The 20,901-nt window shown below is 39.8% G+C and overlaps 2 protein-coding genes across 5 annotated transcripts; both read right to left on the reverse strand.

The window, feature by feature from the left end:
- Nucleotides 1-1,363: 1,363 nt before the first annotated feature.
- Nucleotides 1,364-12,781, reverse strand: LOC119728369 (histidine--tRNA ligase-like). Of its 2 annotated transcripts, XM_038200585.1 has the most exons (13): nt 12,590-12,779; nt 11,725-11,986; nt 10,955-11,044; nt 10,063-10,278; nt 9,668-9,793; nt 9,048-9,155; nt 8,544-8,642; nt 7,291-7,512; nt 6,457-6,529; nt 5,329-5,438; nt 4,635-4,817; nt 3,196-3,342; nt 1,364-2,531 (listed from the first exon to the last, which is right to left on the reverse strand). In XM_038200585.1, exons 2-13 carry the CDS (start codon nt 11,827-11,829, stop codon nt 2,463-2,465), a joined length of 1,548 nt encoding a protein of 515 aa, XP_038056513.1. In that variant the 5' UTR covers nt 11,830-11,986; nt 12,590-12,779; the 3' UTR covers nt 1,364-2,462. The 2 variants fall into 2 exon arrangements, with proteins under 2 accessions (XP_038056513.1, XP_038056514.1); XM_038200586.1 differs by lacking the exon at nt 11,725-11,986 and having other exon boundaries at nt 12,590-12,781.
- A 294-nt stretch (nt 12,782-13,075) lies between these two features.
- Nucleotides 13,076-20,357, reverse strand: LOC119728615 (AN1-type zinc finger protein 2A-like). Of its 3 annotated transcripts, none has more exons than XM_038200918.1 (9): nt 20,183-20,357; nt 19,402-19,444; nt 18,731-18,782; nt 17,811-17,987; nt 17,185-17,300; nt 16,443-16,538; nt 15,937-16,009; nt 15,606-15,767; nt 13,076-14,739 (listed from the first exon to the last, which is right to left on the reverse strand). In XM_038200918.1, exons 2-9 carry the CDS (start codon nt 19,431-19,433, stop codon nt 14,677-14,679), a joined length of 771 nt encoding a protein of 256 aa, XP_038056846.1. In that variant the 5' UTR covers nt 19,434-19,444; nt 20,183-20,357; the 3' UTR covers nt 13,076-14,676. The 3 variants fall into 3 exon arrangements, with proteins under 3 accessions (XP_038056846.1, XP_038056845.1, XP_038056844.1); XM_038200917.1 differs by lacking the exon at nt 20,183-20,357 and adding an exon at nt 19,598-19,972 and having other exon boundaries at nt 13,076-14,736; XM_038200916.1 differs by lacking the exon at nt 20,183-20,357 and adding an exon at nt 19,598-19,971.
- Between the last annotated feature and the right edge of the window lie 544 nt (nt 20,358-20,901).

Here is a 20,901-nt window from a genome sequence, read left to right on the forward strand (position 1 = left end):
TCTGTGCCTGTTAATCGACCGCCATTCATTGTACACAATTTTTTTTGTGCACAAACCAATTGCGGTCCTGGCCAATCCAGCAAGGTTGTCAAGTTAGCGGTTATTCCTCCTGTTTTCACTGCAATTGTAGGCTGAATCTTCATCGTGGATCGTTTTTTACTTCAAGGACCTGTGTAATGGTTATTCCAGGCAAGTTTAGGGTGAGTTGCAGTTGCAATTAGTGTGTAACGGGGACAAAATTGAACATTTTCCAAAAATTTTTGCCTATACTACAAGTTACGAGAAAAATTCGCTCCAGCCCTAATAGACAACCCAATGATAAAACTCAGGGCTGGGTAACTCCAGCTAATTCTTTTCATGAACTTTAAAGTCATAAAATTAAAAAAAAAATGTGCATAAAGTTTTTTGGAAACTATTTTGTCGAAACTGTGAGAACAAGTATTATTTCAAAGTTCCACCAGATTTAACGTTAGATGTTATTGTGGGCTTTACATTGTTGATATACGTGTTATTAGGGTGTTTGTTGAGGGGGGATGGAAGTCCACCTCCCCCCTTACTCAAGGCCCCGCCCACAAAGTTACCAAAGTACTAATGCCCACGACTGTGTAATTTTTAGGCCTTTATTTTTTTGACAAATTGATTTCAAAATGGTTCGTGTCTGCACTCACTTTATAGTTGGTAGACCTTTGTTTCGCACATTCATCTCATTGACGACCAATAACGGTTATTTTAGGCATAAAATGTGTCTCTAAAATGTGAGCGCCAAACGTCGCATCCTCCGGCATCGTCGAAATTCAAACATGTCCGCCACTCCGCCTTCTGATTTCGCTGGTACCAAGTTTTTAGCACGTAGATGCTATCAGGTTTACGTGCACCGGCGAAACACGTGCGGTTGCGAAATTCAAAAGAATTCGGCGCGTGCGCATCTTTTCTTGTAGACTTGTTTAAAGCCTTTGGGTATACTAATGTACTTTGCAGGCAACACCTCACATACAGGATTAAAAGTGATAGACATAGTACACAGACTTGAGGTAAGGTTAAAAAGCACACAATTATTCAAATTTATTGTATAGAATTGTGGGGGCACTATTGTAATGTTAATTTGCAAGGTGTACAATAGAATGAGCACTTGCACAAAATGCAATATTATCTTTTTAAAATTATTTAAGTAAACATAGCTTTTTTTCATTGCAAAGAACCCATTGTGACCCCAGCCTACCTTCCAATTGGACCTTCGTTATAATCATGGCTGCATATATACCATAGACATAATGATTTTTGTAATTAATGTTTTGCCACCAAAAATTAAAAATAAAGAAACAAAATATAAATACCAAATGAAAGAAAAGACGAAGGGCAACTGTGTGTTTTAAGAATTTCCACAAAGGAAAGTTTTATTTCCCACAAAAGGCAAATTCTGTGCCATCACAGATAAAAATCCACTACAATAACCATCTGCTAATATTCCACATGGGGGTAAACTTTTATTTTAAAGACAATTTATGAAAAAAAAATGTGCACAGTTTAGAACATGCAAAGAAACAGATACTGATCTTTCTTAGAAATGAAAGCATTGACGAGTTGAACTATACAATTGCAATCATGATCGAAAAAACGAGAATCCTGAGAACTTCTGTCTTTTACCAAACCATCTTTAAAACTAAAAAACGAAAAGATGTTAATGTTTCAAATTACATCCATCCATGAGGTTTCTTTTATTATTTAGCTATAGTCGCAACATGTATCTACTGTGACATAATTATATGACCAGTGATCAGACCTGACAATTATTGTTTCATTTATTTGCACAGATATTTCCATATTTGCTAAACAACAACAGACTGAAAAGCTCCCTTTGGACCAACAGAAACAATACATTTTGGGGCAACTTTAGATAAAACACTATGGAAGTGACAGAGTTTGGTGAAATATAAACGTAAATGTAAAATAGCAGAGTTTTATTATGTCATTATGCCAACTCTTTATACAAGTGCCGAGAAGAAAAGCAGATGACAATGATGCGTGTCAAGTGCTACCATTACTGGGGAAGATATCTTGTGCAATTTTAGATTAAATACTAAGGAAGTGACACAGTTTGGTGAAAATTTTTACAGTGTCCCATCAACAATGCTTTACTACTCTGGGAAATCATTTTTAGCAAAGATGGTGGGATCAGTAAAATGACTGAGGAATAAATATGTCTATAATAGTAATGAGCTTTACTTTAAATTGTGAAACCCTTACAAAATATTCTTCACAGAATATTGCGTACAGTAGTTGCATCATGTTATACTCTTCTTGCCCCAAACAATTCAATTTTCCTAAGAGTAAGGCAAGCTGCTATGGACATCAACCAGACACCGTTCGTAACTTCCGTAAAGCAAATGTCATCTTGTTAAACAAGGTAACACAGTTCCAAGTTGACACTAAGGAAAATTTTTAATTCTAAGATAAAACGCTACTCATGAGGATGATATCTGTCTGCACCGTTCCTTGATGACTGATATCAGGTCAGCTCGTGGTATCTGCTCCTGGAAAACAGAAGAAAACAATATCAAATTAGCAGGGTAAACCTTTCAGGAATTACAAACAGCTAAAGAAAGCATAGGTAATGAACACTATATTTTATTTCAGAAATACCCTTACTTTTATTTTTTATTTTCTTTGGTGTGGTAGTCAGATATATGTGATACAATCCAACCATGTGACAAAAACTAAATGACAGTCACGTGTATGAAACTCCAATCTTTGAAGAGACTACAGTAGTCCACGTCAATAGGTTTTACAATTGTCAGTGTTCAAACATTCATACACAGGGAACCTTCCTGAGTCTCTGCACGTTCAGACCACACCGATATTAACACCAGCATATCGATCGCATTGTTCCTTATTGTTCATCTTTTTCCAGACATGAAATTTCCAATGGAACACCAATGCTGAATTGTGGTACTGAAGAAGTCCAAGTTTTCACATTCCAAGTCTCGAATCTGTCAGTAAAACCCGTCTGTGATAATGGGTGAAATGTGTGGAATGCCACACCCAAGTACACACTTGCCTTAAATGCTTCACACCATTTTCACCATGTACTTGTGTGCATGACCAATATCAGTGGAACATCTCTCATGAATAACTGCATGAAGCCTACCCCTAATACCAAACTAAACCCCTTCTGCGCCCCTGCCCCATGGCCTGTACCTCTGCTCTTGTTTCCATGTTTCTGAGTGTCACCGTTCCGTTCTTCAGCTCAGCCTCCCCTATGACAGCTATGAGAGGGATGCCGGTCGTCTCCGCCAGCTGAAACTGGTTCAGCATCTTGGGATTCTTCTTGTAGATCATCTCTGCCTGTGTGGAGAGAGAGAAAGGAAAAATCTAGACATTTAACTCTTTCAGTCCTGTAATCGGGATGTGGACTCTGTTTTCAAGTACCTCCCAGAACGGTTTACAGAGAGAGTAAGATGGGCTCTTGAATACATTGCTGCCATACGCCTGATGCTCACGCAAAGTTGTTATGGGTTTGTGCCAGTGTTGTAGTACTCCTACTCGGTACTCATACTCGAGTACTTTTTTGGAGTACTCGTACTCGTACTTGAATGTCAAAGTACTCTTACTTGAAATGACAGTACACGTACTCGCGCAGCAAAGTACTCGTACTCGACATGTCGAAATTGTACTCACTCATCAAAGTACTCATACTCGAATAGCAGTACTTGGGGGGGGGGGGGGGAAGAATAGCTTGACTTTATATACCACAGCCTTATTTTATCGATACTTTCAGTTTGAAATGGTTGATTGGCTTGTAGAGAAATCAAAGTTTCCTGATTTTCCTCTGTGCACGTCCGGATAAACACATTTAACAGCTAGCCATGAGTGGGTCTGTATATCGGTCTGACTGGGCCTGGGCCAATTACGCACAATGAACCATTTGCAGTATGGCGGGAAATACAAGTAATCGTACTCGTACTCGTACTCGGAAGTACAAGTACTCTTACTCGTAGACCTGTTCTTGTACTCGGAGGTACAAGTACTCGTACTCGGCAACCTAAGTACTCTGCAGTGCTCAGTACTCGGAAAAAAGTACTTGACTACAACACTGGTTTGAGCATGATCAGATGATAATTAGTTGAGTGTATTTAGTGCCACACAAGCTCGAACCTGTGATCCTATGCAGTGTTACCCACGCACATTGAGCTGCCATGAATCTTCACGACATGCCATCTACTATTCATGCCCTGAGTCCATAAGTAAATTGTTCCAAAGTTCTCTGTTGTTGGCCTTGTGACACTACTTTGCAAGCTCAAATAGTTTCTGAAACTGACAAGTTATGTCAACAAGGGGCATGCTGTGGGGAGTCAGGTTGGCGCAGTGGTTACTGTCCTCGCCTTCCACTGCTGTGGCCCAGGTTCGATTCCTGCCTGGACCACATGTGGATTTGGTTTTCAGTCCCTACTTGATGCCGTGGGTTTTCCCCAGAATATGCTTCTGGGGTTTTCCTCCCACCTCTAAAACTGTAAATTTTGTTCACTGTCTTCTTTCTATAGGTTTCTTCGGGCTTGCAAGCTACAGCGCTTAGGGCACTTTTGAGAAATCCTTGATTACCAGAAATGACTAATAATAACATTTAAACACATTCTTACCTTGATTCCAGCATCCCATAGCTCCGTGCAGAGTTTTAACCTCTCCTCCAGCATGTCGCGTTGACCGGAGGCTACTAGTACATCCGTCTCTGTTGTCCTGATCTTCTCTGCTTTTGCCTGGGCTTTGGCCTCCATGATGGAGAAGACTCGCTCGATGCCGATGCTCACGCCGACACAGGGCACCTACAGTCAAGACAAATTGAATTAAAAGAATTAAATGTCATCCAAAGATCTGCGTTTGAATTTAAGTCTTATAAACAGAATTGTGGCATTCAGCCCATGCCTGTAAAACACATGCATACATGTATATTACTTCTTGTGCCATACTCTGCCAATCAAATTGATGTAAAAATTAAGATGCAATGATTACGACGCAAAAAATGATTACAATGCAAACATTTCCATCTTCTGGCACGATCCAAGAACTATTGTGGGTGCCTTGTTGACAAGCTGAGGAAACTATCCATTGGTATTTGTTAGACACTTACCCATTCAGTCATCAGCCGAATAATTTTGCCAACAAAATCTCTGGCAGGTAAATTGTGCACCACTTGCTAACGGAATTCACTTCACAGTACAATTCAAATTGCCCTACCAGCGGGTCAATGTTTTCACAGAGCCATGAGGGCAAAACGGTTCTAAACATAAGTTTACGATTTACGATTTAAGGAATTCAGTAATCTTCTGATTGTACCTGCTTGCCCTTAGGATCAAACATGCCGACCAGGCCATCGTAGCGCCCTCCTCCTGCCACTGACCCCACCCCCACCTGCTCTCCAGTCTTGGTTGGTAGCATCTCAGAACCTGCAAAGAAAAGGGGGAAAAAACAGAGATGAACACAGAATGGCCAATGCTGAACAAGTGATCGCATTGTACCGAGGGTAATGACATCGAGCTGCTTTGTCTGATCACGGACAAATGATTTGTAGTTTGTTTTAAAGTTTTATCTACAGTAAAATCTCAATAAGTGAAATCTGAAGGGAATGGATAGAAAATTTGAGATGTCCGAAGTTCGAGTTACGCAAAGTTTCTAAGCCTATGATCACGTACATAATTATGCATGCACAAAGTATATGAATGGCTTTCATCGTATGCCTGACACATTATTTGGCTCACTTCCCTTCTTTTTATTGATTTTAATGATGTATTGTTTCATTCACAGATCATCATTTTGTTCAGATTTTATATTAGTAAAAGTGTCTGCTCTATGGATAAATATAACAATAAACCACTCAAACTGTGTAACTTTGTGTAGTAAATCTGTTTTCTTGTCGTTTGTTGATGATTAGTCTCTAGCAATCGCGCGATACCGCGAGCACCACGCTCAGTGTTTTCCGATGAGTAGTCAAGTGACTGGTCCTATTTGATCGATAGAGGGCGTGCTATTGTACAAACTGCAGCTGGCTGGGCCAGCAGCGGCGATCAGGCTAACTCAAAAGCCAGGCATGTATTTCCACTCTGGTCACGTGGCCACCGCAAGAAGCCAGCGATTGGACTGCTGGCTTGCTGGTTGCAGTTGGGCTAGCGGTAGCGATCAGGCTAACTTAAAAGTCAGAATTTGTTGCGGTTACGGGCTGGAGTCCGATCGCAATAGCATCATGCACACTGCATCCCTACGTGAAAAGATGAAGTCAGTTTGGCAATAATGACTCATGAAAAAAGTGTCGCGAGCTTTTTACGCAGTACTGGGAGCATAGTAATACTGGGCCCGCTTCTTCACAGGATTGCAACCGCCATTGCGACCGCTTTGCGTCTTCGGCCATCCTGTGTGATTGGTCACAGTTCGCTAGGATTGTTTTCACTTGCACCTTGCACTCATTACCTTTAAGCACAGCTTCATAGATGACACCTGTATAGTAGTCCAACCCTCTGGCTAGGCTGAGGTCAAAGGAAACCTAAAAAAATGAATTAATATGAAAGACAATTAGACAACTTATGGTTTAAGGACCCTTTACACGGTTAGGTGGTAAGAGTGACTCTATCAGCAAGCTTTGCAAACTTGAATGACTTTTTTAATAACTTTTCAAACTACACAGCAGCTAATAAGCTTGATTTTGCAAGTGCAAGGGCCAATTTCACGAAACGTTAATGGCCAGTTTATACTTAATGCGAATGCGATGTGAACTTGACGTCACAAAGCCTTTGCTGCGAAATTCGCCAGAGTTGAAATTTGTTCAACTTGTGCAAATTCGCAGCGTGAAAATTGCACCACAAATACGAGCATGAACTGGCCTTTAGACATGCCTTGGGAAGGGTAAGTCGTCGGATCCTGGGACTCATCCTAGAATCGATTTCACCAAACTTAAGACACGTTCAACACGTCCTTACTTCCTTAGTAATGTGGCTGAACTCGTCTTAACTTAAAGATTGATCTTAGGGCCGTCTTATCTTATCATGAATAGTGTCTTAATTTGTATATCGTCTGGACATTATTGCAATGTCTTCTCATTTAATACTTTGGGTTCTCGAAAAACAGTGATGAACCGGTGACAGGGAGCAAGACGCTTAGTTATAAGGGTATTAATGGCTCTATTATATCTTGTGTAGACCGACTTTGCTTGTGAAACTTAATGAGTAGGGAAATTTTTCAAGCCGTATTAGACAGGCCCCAAGTTGAAACCTGCCCCTCAAGGGGAATGCTTGAATTCTGACATACCTTGTCCAGGACTCCAAAGATCTGGCAGTATTTCAGCAGGGTTCGCATGCCTTCTAGTCCCTGCTTAGCGGCCTTGCTCGTGGGCAGTAGCGGGTCCTGAAGCAGCTGCTCTACTAACTCCAAGCCACCGTTCATCTTGACGTACTGACCGATATTGTCTGCCGTTGCCGGGTCCAGTCCTTTCTCCTCTATCATTTCTTCCCGGACGTCTTCCCAGAATGTCTGTTAGAATGAGAAACGCAAACTCTGTAAGCGTTTACGACAGGACTTTTTCTGAATCTACCATGGGGCAATTCCAACATTGTGAAAGCAAGTGTTGTGTCCGTGACAGAGCCAATTCACCATGACTTCTAATTAACCCTAACATTCCAAAATCCTCTTTGCAAAATGGAGGATTTTGCAGGATGCAGGCTATATGGCAAAAGTGTGTGGCTGATTTCGAAAGATGCACTGTGTCAAGGTCTTGGGCCGGACCTTGTGTTGTATATGCTCAGCTGTGCATAACTTTAGGCCTATATTATTCTTGAAATCCTCCGCACTGCTCCAGGATGTATCTTAACATATGAACAGTGATTGCCGGAGCATTTTGCAGGATTGAGGCAGTGGTCACCCCTCCAAGGACCACATTCAAGAAATGACAGAGCCTTTTGCAGGATTGAGGTTACATCCTATCAAAAATACCTAGGGAATTAAGGTTAATGTTTCAGAGAAATGATCCAAGGCTCCTCGTCTGTAATCTCCTTGACCATTACTAGATGATGGATGTATAAGAATTGAAAAATACATTTTCAGGTTCAGTAAATAAGCCCTGTAAAATTAGCCCTGTCATGGACATTTCATAGCACTGGAATTGCCCCATATTAGATCAGGAATCCAGTGCACATTCTTTTGAGGGCTCTACCATCCTCAATCCTACAAAATCTTCCAAAACCGTCCTGCTGGATTTTCAGGGACCAACAAGAGTCATGGTTTAAGGTGGTGTGTCAATGCTGTTTTGGATGTGCCAGCGGCAACTCAAAAGAAATGTTATAAATGTATTTAATTACGTAATTTTAAATAAGGACGCAATGAAAACAGTGCTGAATAGTGTATTTAGAACTTTTTTCAAAAGTAGAACAGGCATACCAGCTATGAGATCTTTTATTTTTGGATGCATATTTGGTTCATGTGGAACAAAAATAAACAAAAATTTGAGTGTAATTTGAAGACAGCAACCCAGTTTGTATAAACTGTACGTTTACTTAAAACATTACCTTGTCTAGTTTGTCAACAGATGAGCAGATAGTGCGGAACTTGTCGGCAGGCACCCCGCAGACCTCAAACATTCCATCCAGAATCTCTCTGTGATTCACCTACAAGATACACACACAAATGTCATTTTCATGTACCATGTTTTCAAAGTCTATCACACCATGTTGGCAATAGGTCTGCTTGCATAACAAGTGCCCCCTTTGGACATTAAAGGTTTTTGTTGGAAACACCAGGATTTAAAAAAAGTCAACAACCTTTTTACAATTACAAGTGTTTTCTGTTTTTTTTTAATGAAAACGTGGAAAGAATAATAACTGAAAAGAGTATTTTACCTCACTCCAGAGTTTACTCTCAATAAAAACTTTCCTCAATTCACATTTCGCAAGGTAATCACACATGATCCCCTGACGCTTCTTCTAAAGTTACATGAAGATGTTACAAAAGGCAACAGCAAAAACTCTTAAAGCTGTAATCTAAAGAGTGACTATTTCCCAACAAGAATTTACCTTGATGACAAAGTCTCCCAAGCCCAGGTTGGTGAGAATCTCGTGGACGATTTTGACGCATTCTGCGTCAGGTATCATCGGGTCATACTGCCCAGCTATATCAAAATCCTGTGAGGACAGAAGATTCATAAAATCAAATCAAGATCTGAAAATGTGACTTTTGACTCAAGGAAGTATTCAAACGTTTAACATCGCTGGAAGGAGTACTTTGCGTCACAATTACAAACATGAGTACAGCTTCTTAGTGTGATGAACTATTGCAGGTAGCATGGAATGATTTATTGCAGGTTTCAGCACACAGAAATTAAAATATCAAGAGGATGGATTCTCTTTCTTGTTTGTTACATTACTTCATTTCAGGATTACAAATAAGTTTTGAAATATTCAAAAGTTGATCGAATATATGATTATTTGTTACTACAGCCCTAGAGACAATATTAAAATACAATGCCAATTTCTGTTTCTCAACCCAAACATCAGTTGTCCTAAGACAAACCGATCTTCACAAGTTGTCCTTAGTAAAACAACAAATTACATTTGCCCATGGTAATCTGTAAATAGGGCTTTTTCCATTTCTTTATTCACTACCGTTAAATTTTTTTTTAGTGGCAACAACTTACACATTGGTAGAATTCTCTGTACCTTCCGCGTGTCATGGCAGGGTTGTCACGGCGATATACCTTAGCGATATGGTAACGCTTAATCCTGTTGATTTTATTCATCGCCAGGTAGCGTGCAAAGGGTACCTGTATGACTCTGTTAAGGATCACATTCTTTTGAAAAAAAAAAAAGGGCTTATTTGGAAATCTTTTCAAATATGTTAATGCACTGCGAACTCACGGGGCAAAGAGTCAATTTTTTTTTCGGCTCTTCACAAAATTGTGAAAAACAGATGGATCTTATCAACTTTCTATTAGGTGTAAACAGCCCACATTTGCCGAACTTGCTTTGCATTCAGAACACATTACTTGAAATTTCATTTCATTTGATTGTCTATTGAGTGGTTCAAGGATACAGTCAAGTCGTATCTCAGCGACAGCAGCTCCCCTCCTTGGTCCTTGAGGTCATAGATCAGCTTGGAGTCCTCCCCATACTTGCCCGTCAGGGTCTCCTTCAGCTCAAAGACGGGCGTGTCCAGTGTCTCTGCCCCGTGACGCTTGAAGCTGTCTACAATGGTCTTGAAGACGCCCTCACGTATAGCCATCTGCTTGGGGTTGTAGTCCCTGGTCCCCTGCATGGCGGACAAAAATCATTACTTATAAGAATTACCTAGATTGATCCGTTACCAGTTGATCATTACAACAAAGTCCCTAGAGAGTTATACATTTTGTTAATCAGTTTTAGAACATACAGTCCCATAATCGTAAGTGGGATATGTTTATCAAAGTCAGTGGTATTACAAATGTCAACTTTAATGAAAAGTTGAATTGTTTATCACATACTTTAAAAAATTACAAGTATGTATATTAGTGAATTGGGAGCCAGGTTGGCGCAGTGGTTCGATTCCTGCCCTGGTCCACATGTGGATTGGGTTTTCAGCCCCTACCTGATTCCGTTGGATTTCCCCCAGAATATTCTTCTGGGCTTTTTCTCCCACCTCTAAAACCCTTAATATCTTCTCGTTGTCTTCTTTCTACAGGTTTCTTCAGGTTTGTGAGCTACAGTGCCAAGGGCACTTTTAAGGAATTCTTAGTTTCATTACCAGAAAAAAAGAAATAAAAGTAAAAACAAATAAAAATAATTGATGAATTACAACCCAAATTTTACAACTGAGTCTTTTGGAGACTCTACTTTGGAAGTAGAATTTTGAATTTCAAATTCAGTACGGACAGACTTTGCATCATTTAACTCACTTGAATAACACAGGGTTCAAATCTCACTAATGATGTAATGTACATGGGACTCACCTTTGGGGTTTTGAGGATAAATTTTTGATTTGTGCCAACATCTCCGATTTGGGCTTTCAGCTCTAGAAGCTTGGCAACCTCTTCCGCAATCTACATGAGGGAGGAAGGTTGTTTTAATTAGTAATGCCCCAGTATGGAATGCACACACTTGAGCTAAAAGAAATCAACCAAACAAGCCACAAATAAGCTTATCATTCATTAACATCTGAGTGAATAAATCTCTTCAATGTGATTTTTAACCCTACCACTGAATTTACAATAAAAATTACCCTGTTCTTTTTTAAATGCATACAGAGTGAAACACTTGAAGATTTTTTTTTTAAAGCAACACTTATCAACCCAACTCCCTAGGCATTTTTGCTAGGATGTAACCTCAATCCTGCAAAATCCTCCAACTGCCTCCATGTAAACATTGCATACAGCCTCAATCCTGCAAAATCATCCATAAATTCTTGAATGTGGTCAATGGAGGGGTGACCACTGCCTCAATCCTGCAAAATCCGCCGGCTATGACTGTCAATATGTTGAGGCAGAGCCAGCGACATCCTTGAGCAGTGTGGAGAATTTCAAGTATAACATTGGCCTAAATTTATGCACGGCTGAGCATAAACAACACAAGGTCTGGCCCAAGACCTTGACACAGTGCATCCTCCAAACTCAGCAACACAACTTTTGCTGTGTAACCTCAATCCTGCAAAATCCTCCATTTTGCAAAGAGGATTTTGGAGGATTTGGGAAGGTTAGGGTTTCAATTCAGTTTGTGGCAATACCTGAATGTTAGCATCATTGCACAGGTGTTGCGCAGCCACAGATAAGGGAGACCAGCGGCAACCAAGTCGACGCAAAAACACAAGTTTGGTCCACGTCAGCGCCATAGCCAGGACGGTCCAGCAGGAGCAGCGAGACAGTTCCAATGAAGTGAGCACACAGATTTTGGGTGGAGGATGTTGGAGAAATCGATGCCAATGATGCGGTAGAGTCCGAAGAAGATCCGTTTGGGCAGAGAGATGAAAGAAAACTGTTGAGTTAGGCCTAGGCCCAGTCACAGGGAAGGGGAACAGAGAATAGGTAACTTAGCCATGAATTATTAGTCTTTTTTGTCTCAAATTTTCCTTATGTTCTCAGTGAATTTCAGGAAACTGGACAAGTAGGAATTTCACTGCGTTGTAAAACAGTCTACATTTCAAAGTTACGGAAAGAATGCTATACGGACAACGCCTTGTTCAATAATTTTTCAAGTATAGGCCTATTATTATTTCCTCTATTTTCCCTCCTCCACCCTCACCCTTTTCTTTCCTCTTAGACTTATATAATTTTAGGAAAGAATTCCACATACGTATGGCACTAGTTTTTCCCTGCCATGACTCAACAACCGTCAGAGAGGGATAATTAACATGTCCTAAAAAAGTGAAATTTAGCACTAGTATAGCAGGAAAAATATTGCAGCATTAGCCTAATTTAGGCCTAGTTGGAAAACACTTACTTAATTTTTCAGACCAGTCTCAATATAGAGCAAATAACAAACCAACCTGAACTTGTCAATTTCAAATTATTCCCGGACCATATGTCAAAATAATGAAAATGATGTGAGACTGAATCATTTTGTATGTTCACACAATATATTTTTTTACAAACCTTTTCCTTATCTGCTTTTTCTGCCTTTAATTTTCTCACGATTTCTCCTTGTTTCTTAATCTCTTCGACAACAGCTTTTTTCTCAGCATCTGCCATGGTTAAAATCTAAAACAGGCCTGAATGATGCAACTTGTGCAAGGAATCACACCGGCATCAGCAGAATCCAGCATGCATTACTGCGCCCTCTTGAGTTGTAATTCGTGCCACTGATCTCCAAAGTTGTCTAGCACGCCCTCTTGTGGTTAAAAAAAAAAGGGCATCCTCTTGTTCTGTGTCCTGCATTTTTTTTCTTCTGAAACCAATACTTTTCATCAGGTCTCTGAAAACAAAATTCATTGCTGACAATTAGGGGGTATTTTTTTAGCTGTGTATTTCATTACATTTGTTATAAGTACGTCTTATGAATATTTACAAACAGAGCGTTGATTGGGTTTGGGGAAAAAAGTCACTAGAGAAAAATAACAATTTAAAAGAGTACTGCTTATGTCAATTTTCGATCCTTGATTTTTTTTATTACAGTTATTCACACATATATTCTTTATTTTGCACACATTTATAAATGGAAAATAAACAAGAAAATGGCGATACTTGGGGATAACTAGCAAAAGGTAATTTCAATTATCACATTAAGTTTGATAACGAATTTTACAATGTCACATTGACAACAAGTTTTTAAAAATAACAAAAATATTTCTGCAATGATTAAATAAAAGAAAAATCCACAATTACAGCTTTTCTATAAAATGCCTTTGAGGTAAAATATTTATGTGCCCGTAAGGCAGTGAGAGGCCACAGAATTCAAACAGCCATGTTGGTTTGTGATAGGGAGTGGATATCCAAGCATTTCTTCAACTTTTGCCTGCTTGTTTCACTCTTTTTGTCTTAAGATGGCCAATTCAAACTTCATTTTCACACCTTTGTTCAGGTTGGTGTAGCGGTTCTTTCCTTCTACTTCCACTGCTGTGACCGGGGTTCGAATCCCGCCTGGGCCAACTTGTGGATTGGGTTTTCAGTCCCAGCATGTTTTTATGTTTTTTTCCTCCCACCTCTAAAACTGTAATTTCTTCTCATTGTTTTCTCTCTACGTTTTTTTCCTGGCTTGCGAGCTGCCATGCCTGGGGCGCTTTTGAGGATTCCATGGTTTCATTACCAATCAATAAATAATAATAACAATAAGAATTTATAATTATCATCATAGTAAATAAATAATAATAACATTGTCTGAAGTGTACACTTCATACTGTGTTTGAAGTGTTTATGTTTGGTCGTAATGAAGGAAAATTGTCTTATTTCACCTCAGCTTCCAGATAACTGAATGCAAGAAGAATAATTTGAAAATCCCCTCGATCCTTTTGGTCTCATTTGGAAGGTACAAAACTATTCAACCGAGACTGTAAAACCTTGCAGAGACAAAGTCAGTCACAAGTCTAATCTAGAGGTCAGATCAAAGGTTAAATACCTTGTCATTTGACTTGATGACTAGTGACCACATAGCTATATTAAATTACTAGAGCACTAACACTCTTACGCCCGGAGATACGTTGAATCCTTCCTGCTTGCAGATGTTTTGAATTCATGTGCGTGTTTGTGGAACATAATGAAATTAGATTAAGTGAATTTTGAAAGTGTACCCTAAATCCAACACGCAAGAACAACATACGCAAACAACTTAAGCGCGCCATGCCCACGAAGGTTAAAAAATGTCACGGCAAAAATCATCTGCAGCGGATATGCGCACGAGTTTGCGTTGTTTGAACAGATCAAAATGAAATGCTCTTACTGATTGTGCGTTTTGGTTTTGGATGTATCAGCTTTGATAACGCACATGTATATAATACAAATGCAGATATGCAAATAGCCGTACAAAATTTCTAGTTTTCCATGGGTTTGTGCACAAACATGGATGCGCACAGCAGGCATCACTTTGTACATCGATTCAGGGCTCTCGTAATTTAATACACCTCTATGCTTGTGAATGACTTGTGATTGTGAAGACTTCAATAAAACTACTGAAGATTTAAGTAAAACTAGTCCACTGAGTGATATATATTTCGTCCTTTGAATCTGTAGCAATGTACGGCACCAGGCTATGCAATTCGGCACTTGCTTGCGTCAGAACTCTGCTGCTGTCGCGCACGTGGTTGCTCCTGCTGAAATAAAAATTCACAGAAATAAAATCACTGCAGAAAGTGCACTACTTTGGAATTTACAAAATAAACTTGTGACATAAATAAACAGGGTTCGCAACATATTTCACTGATATTTCCCTGAAAATTTCCAAAACTCCATGAGAAATATTTTTTCACTGTAACGAGGTTGCTGGGAAGACAAGAGGTGGTGAAGCACAGCCAATTGTTATTGTCTGGAGAGGTGTGTGATATTCACACTGCATAAACACTAAAAAGCCACCACAGCCAGTCAGTCAATGGGCACAACTTGGACACACGGCACAAGACGCACATACGCCCTAATTGAAAAAGAACCTAATTCCTTGAGTTTTCCTTGACTGGACAAAATGGAAACTCGTTTTCCAGGTTTGTCCTGATTTCCGGAGAAGCTGAAAATCCTGTATAAATGCAAATGGATCCTTCCTGCCTGCCAGTCAAACAGCATTGACCAATCAGATCACAAAGTTTAGTCAGGTGACTAAGTCACATGCACTTTGAAAAATGTACCCTAAACAAAAGTGGGCAGGGATTACAGCCAAATCTAGAACCGTCCATTTAGAAGGATCGTATATAATGATACAGTGTGTCGACCTCAAGCCCGGTGGGTTGAAGCCATCACCCTCGGGCAGCACACTCATTTTCCGGCCTCGCTCGCTGTGAGCTGTCGCCGACAGATATTTCCGGCCTCGCTCCCTGCGTGTTTATTCATCATCCATCCCGAATACCACAAAACCTTTGCATGAATACACGGCCTCCAGCGTGAACTGGTTTTGTAAAACAGAGGGCACTCTGGGGTTATTATTTTTCTTTTTTTTGACACCCTGTACAATACAAATTTCTAGTCCTACCTGTCGTCTCCTTTGTTGCTCCTCCCTTTCACTCTCCTGCAGTGCTCGAGCTAACGCTAGATCTGATGCCTCCTGATCTTGATCTTGTTTACTGCTTGGGTCCTGAGCCTGCTGTTCACTTAATGACATCTGAATTGCACGTCTCATGGCTTCATCTTCAGACTGTAAATGCACAAGATTGACCACAAAAAGATATTTAAGTAACTGTTTTGGTTACTTACTTCACAAGTCCTTTCATCCCACAAAGTATAAAAAAATTCAATTTTTTGAGCGTGGACACTGATATGAAGTATTTACACGAAATGACTCTGATTAAAATCATCTGACATACCAGACCAGCTTGTAGATTTGTTGTGAGCTGTGCTGAACCTTGTTGAAACCTTGGGGGTGTGTGATGACTCGGTCTGTCAAAAGATATGTAAAAAAAAAACCCCACAATTTTACAATTGAATCAGAAATGTAGTCAAGTCCATCACAAGTCCATCACAGGTAAATCATTAGTCCAATCACAAGTCCAGTCACAAGTAACAGTGGATGAACAATAACAAAGGAATGCCTTTGTTAAAGCTCATTTGAATAGCTTGCGAGTTGAATTGGGACTGGAGGACTTGTGATGGACTTGAATCAACATGTTGTTAGTTTTCTCTTGTGGTGAAAATATTGGAAGACATTTGAACTTCACTGGCTCACACACGCTGTTGATCGTTTTATTATAATCTTTTTCACACATCGGGGCGAAGGCCGACTGGTGCCCCGTCCCTCCATTATCTGACTTTCAATGATAATGGAAGCAGTAACCAGTCTAGATATGCACGCATTTATGTCATTCCCACTTACCTGTCCACATTCCTACTAGATGTGGCCTTTTGGGGCACCGTAGATCGGCCTGTAGAGCTAGCCCCACGCTGTGCTGCTCTGTTCAAAGCTGCCATACTGTGAGACAAGAAAAAAATTATTATAAACAAATTCTGGATTCACCCTTCATAATTGGAAGGGTTGCCTTTGGTAGATCTGCAGACGATTTTACGACACAGTGTGAAACTTACGCCATGCGTAGGACTTATGCACCAAATTTGTTGCGCAGCTGCGCGATAAACTTATTTTTGATTTTAAGAAATGTGGCACAGCTGTGCAACATTTTAAATAATCTAAACTTCTAGGAGGAGAATAACAACATTTCCGACGGCTGGCTGTGTATGATTTAGCTTGGTCACAAAACAGTCGTTGAATCACCTCTAACTGCCATTTCTTCAGAATTGTGTAGCAACTCAGTAAAATCGCAATTCATTACCTCAACACACAGCTATGAGTGTCTTGTATCAACCTTGATAAGTTGTGCAATGACAGGTTCCATGACGATCACAATTTGCTGGTAAACTAGTTAATTTTCAGTCGCTACGCCACACCTGAAATGCCACAACTGAAAAGTGTTGCGCAACTTACGCAATAAATTGTGGTGCAAGGGGAGTTATGCCGTTGTGTAAAGCTTCGTGAAATCGGCTGCTGGTTTTCTTTGCAACACTTTGAATAATATTCAAATTTTTGTTTAATTGTTTGTGGACTATAATTTAGGACTTACCCTGGATTTGCAACAGTGCGTCCACTCCCTTGAAAGCCCTTACAATCATGGTCTGTCGTGTGCCGATGACGAAGACAGTAATTCTTCTGACAGGAAGAACATAGAACTGGCACAAGCTGAAAGACGAAAAAGTAAGCCACTCATCAAAACAGAGTCTATGGTTAGGGTAAACGGTGTGGTAAAATATTACTTCAACATGAGTCTGTAATCCTAGTCTGTTATCTCCTTGACCATTACTAGATGATGGATGGACAAGATTTGAAAAAATACATTTTCAGGTTTTTTCACTGAGCTCTTAAAAGCTCTGTCACGGACATGACCTAACGTTGGAATTGCACCTAGATACTTTTAACCAGTTCGCATTGGAGGATGTGATAAACGTACTGGCTGCTTTTATACACAGCTGACGATTAAAGATGTCAAGATTGCCTCGCCTCGCCTCAGGGTGATGTCTAAACATGCTAATCCCTCAAATACTGCTGAAACTACTCTCGCAAATCACTATTTGTGGCGTTTGGCTGTTTATCAGAAGTTGGTTGGAAAATTTTGCCTCTGACGAAAATTGAAATTTTCGGCAAAAATAATCTCGGCGTGAAGTGGTTAACACGAGGTCACATGAAGCTCACCTCTTTCTGTTTGCAGCCCTTCAGGGAACATTTATTGGAGAACACTTTCCTCTTCTCTTTGGCCGGATCTGACTGGCAGTCGCTGTCAATGTGCTGAGACACTCTGATATCTGGTGGTTCCCCTCTCTTGACAGGGATCGGTTTGTTGCAGAGGGGACACACAGGCACTTGTACGTCCTAATTTGAACCAAACAAAACATGATGAAAATCTTCTACGGTCACTCCCTTGATCAAGTGGATATTGATTCATATGTACATTTGTAGATTCTGAGAACCACAGAACAGGCATGCAAACTGGGGAGTAACAAAAAACAAGGACATTCCAAGCTTTCCAAGACTTTATAGGGTGTTTTTTTAATTTTTAATGGCATAAATGTGAAGTGGAAAACGAGGAAATCAGCTGATCCAAGGAAAAGTTGCATAACTGACAGGAATATATTGAGTACATTATCTAGTGAGAGAAACCTTAAAATGCCTCTACTTGAAAGCGAAATAGTCAATGTTCGTATCATGCATAATTTGCTATTGCTTTGCTAGGGAAAAGGAAGAATTATCAAGCAAAATATTTGTTTTCAGTCTCAACTACATGACATTAAAAATCACTGGCAAACACTTTTAAGCAGCAGGTGTGAAACAGTTTGAATCACTTCGTTAAACTTTGTATTGTACAAGTTTCCGAAAAGATGTAAACAACATGCAACATGGATTGTTCTACCATTTAAACAATAATTAATTTCAACATTCCACTGAAGCTCATGAATGTTTGCCACAGCTAAGAATACTTTTCATGTTAAAGAAGTTCTATCACAAGAAGAACTTTCAACCCATCAGATTACAAGAATATCATGACTAGTTACATGCCAATCACTTTTGTTTCCATTGATAATTTATCCAGTATGAAAAAACCCATAAAACTTTACCTTTTTGTAAGCAGAATCACACTGGTGTTGGGAATACTGAATGTGGTCTTTGCTGCACAAAAAAGAAAACAAGATGTAATCAACAGTTTTGAGTAAATAAAGATTTTCGCAGTGGCTATCGTTACGGCAGCCGTAACGCATTTCCCATTTTCTATCGTTACGGTAGTACTGCAACTTTTATAAAAACATGAGAAGAAAATATAAAATTAGAAGGAAAAAAATGAATTTGAACGTTATGAAATTCGGACTTTATTTCCCTTTTTAAAAAAAATCCTCCAAAGCCTCAGGTTAGAAAAGGAAAAAAAATCGAGTGCAAAACTGAGTTGCAAACCCGCAACCTCGCGGTGCAAAATCCTACCCTCTATCGACTGAGCTGTCGCACTGCTCGCTAAAACGTGGGGAAACAAATAATTATATACCTGCGTGCGTAACAAAAAAGTATCTTAGAGGGCGCTAAACAACGGCTGCCGTAATGATAGCCACTTCGAAAGATTTTCCTCCATTTCAAATCCATCAATTTGCAGTATTAACAAGGAAATTGCTTACAATTTTTGACTGCAAGTACAAATGGCAAAGATAGACGAAACCTTTCAGTTTAAATTCCAATCATGAAATGTCGCAAAATAGCCAAGCTGTTGAATTTCGTATTGCCTATTGAATAGCAAGCTCACCACAATATTCTTGAACATGCATCACACTTCATTGGCAGGAAATCTGCAAGAAAGGGGAAAAAAAAACATTTTCAAAGTCGCTTTCACCGAGAAAGGCGAGAAGGAGCGATTAAAATATGGAAACTGTTGAGAAACAATATCAATATACACTGCCAACAGTTGCTTGCCACTTCATTACCAGTTGTTTGATACTTACCTAATTGCTTACACGTTTTTACGAAACACTGTTCTCCAAGTTTTGGAAACTCCATGATGGCAAAAACGACAATGCTGAAGTTACACTATACTACAGTATTGTATTCGAGTTACGTTGTTCCGCCTATCCACAATCATAAACAATCACTCAGACGAGTATTTCTGTGTACGTTTTCGACAATTCTTACAGTCTAAAATATACTAGAAATCACAGAATGTGAAATTAACAATCCTTCCTAAAGAATCTGTTTACTACTGCTATTTGTACCGACTGAACTACTTCTAGAAACATCAGGCAGCCGGCAGAATGACAGTGCAATAGTTCAATTTCTTGGTAAAACAGTGAACTCATCATGCATCATCCCATCGGTCATTTAAACAGCGCCACCCAGAGTTAGATAGCGTCCAACTAAGTAGTATGAGCCGAAGCCGCGAGGAAGCCATAGTTTAGGAAATGGCCAAATCTGTGTGGAAAACCTTGAACCTTCCATTATTCGAAATTTACGAATGTATTAACTTTATAAGGCTTTCTGATGGGTGCACCAGTTAAATGGCTATTTTAGTCAAGACTTCTCCACCAACTTACTGATTTTTCTCTCGTAGCTGATGAGGGCCAACCAACTCACCAATGTTCACAGTTTTTATAATTGTTTTGTGGAATCAAATATTCAGTAGGCATAGTTGTTCAGTTCAAGTTACGCAGTTTGCCTTGAAGAATAGAACACTTGGCGGGCCCTCCGGACTCGGAGCTTGAGGTTTGTAAACATGCCGACTCACCATACCAGGTCCGGCCGGATATACAGGAGTCTCTGCTGGGAGAAATTTGTGCTGATGCGGGGCATGTAAGGTGGTAGTTTGGAGACGGGAGATGGCTGGAATTGGTGAGGGGGAAAAGCAATCTGAGACCAACGGAGGCCGCTCGAATCGGGTCGAAGACGTTCTTGTACTATACAGAAGATGCAAAATTAATATCGAGGTGCAAACTCTCTGAGATTTTCTTTCGTTGAAGTTGTTCATCTGCGAAGTGATATGAGATACGAGTGACAATATGGACAGCTTCGTGTACTAGTATTCCTCCGCACTTGATATTTTCACGATTATTAGGCTTCAAGTATACACATTTTGGAATAATAAAATGCATAAATAATTAAAGTCACGAATGCGGTCATGAATGAGAACAAAAGTTTGAAATTTCAGGTTTATGGAAAATATTTATTTGATCAAACTGGAGGACCTACTTTTTAAGGAATGAAAAATCAGACATTAAAGGCTGGTGATGACGTAATGGGAACGGGAACTTCCTAT

The sequence above is a fragment of the Patiria miniata genome, unplaced genomic scaffold (assembly GCF_015706575.1).
Source record: "Patiria miniata isolate m_02_andy unplaced genomic scaffold, ASM1570657v1 HiC_scaffold_20, whole genome shotgun sequence".
Classification (NCBI taxonomy): Eukaryota; Metazoa; Echinodermata; class Asteroidea; order Valvatida; family Asterinidae; genus Patiria; species Patiria miniata.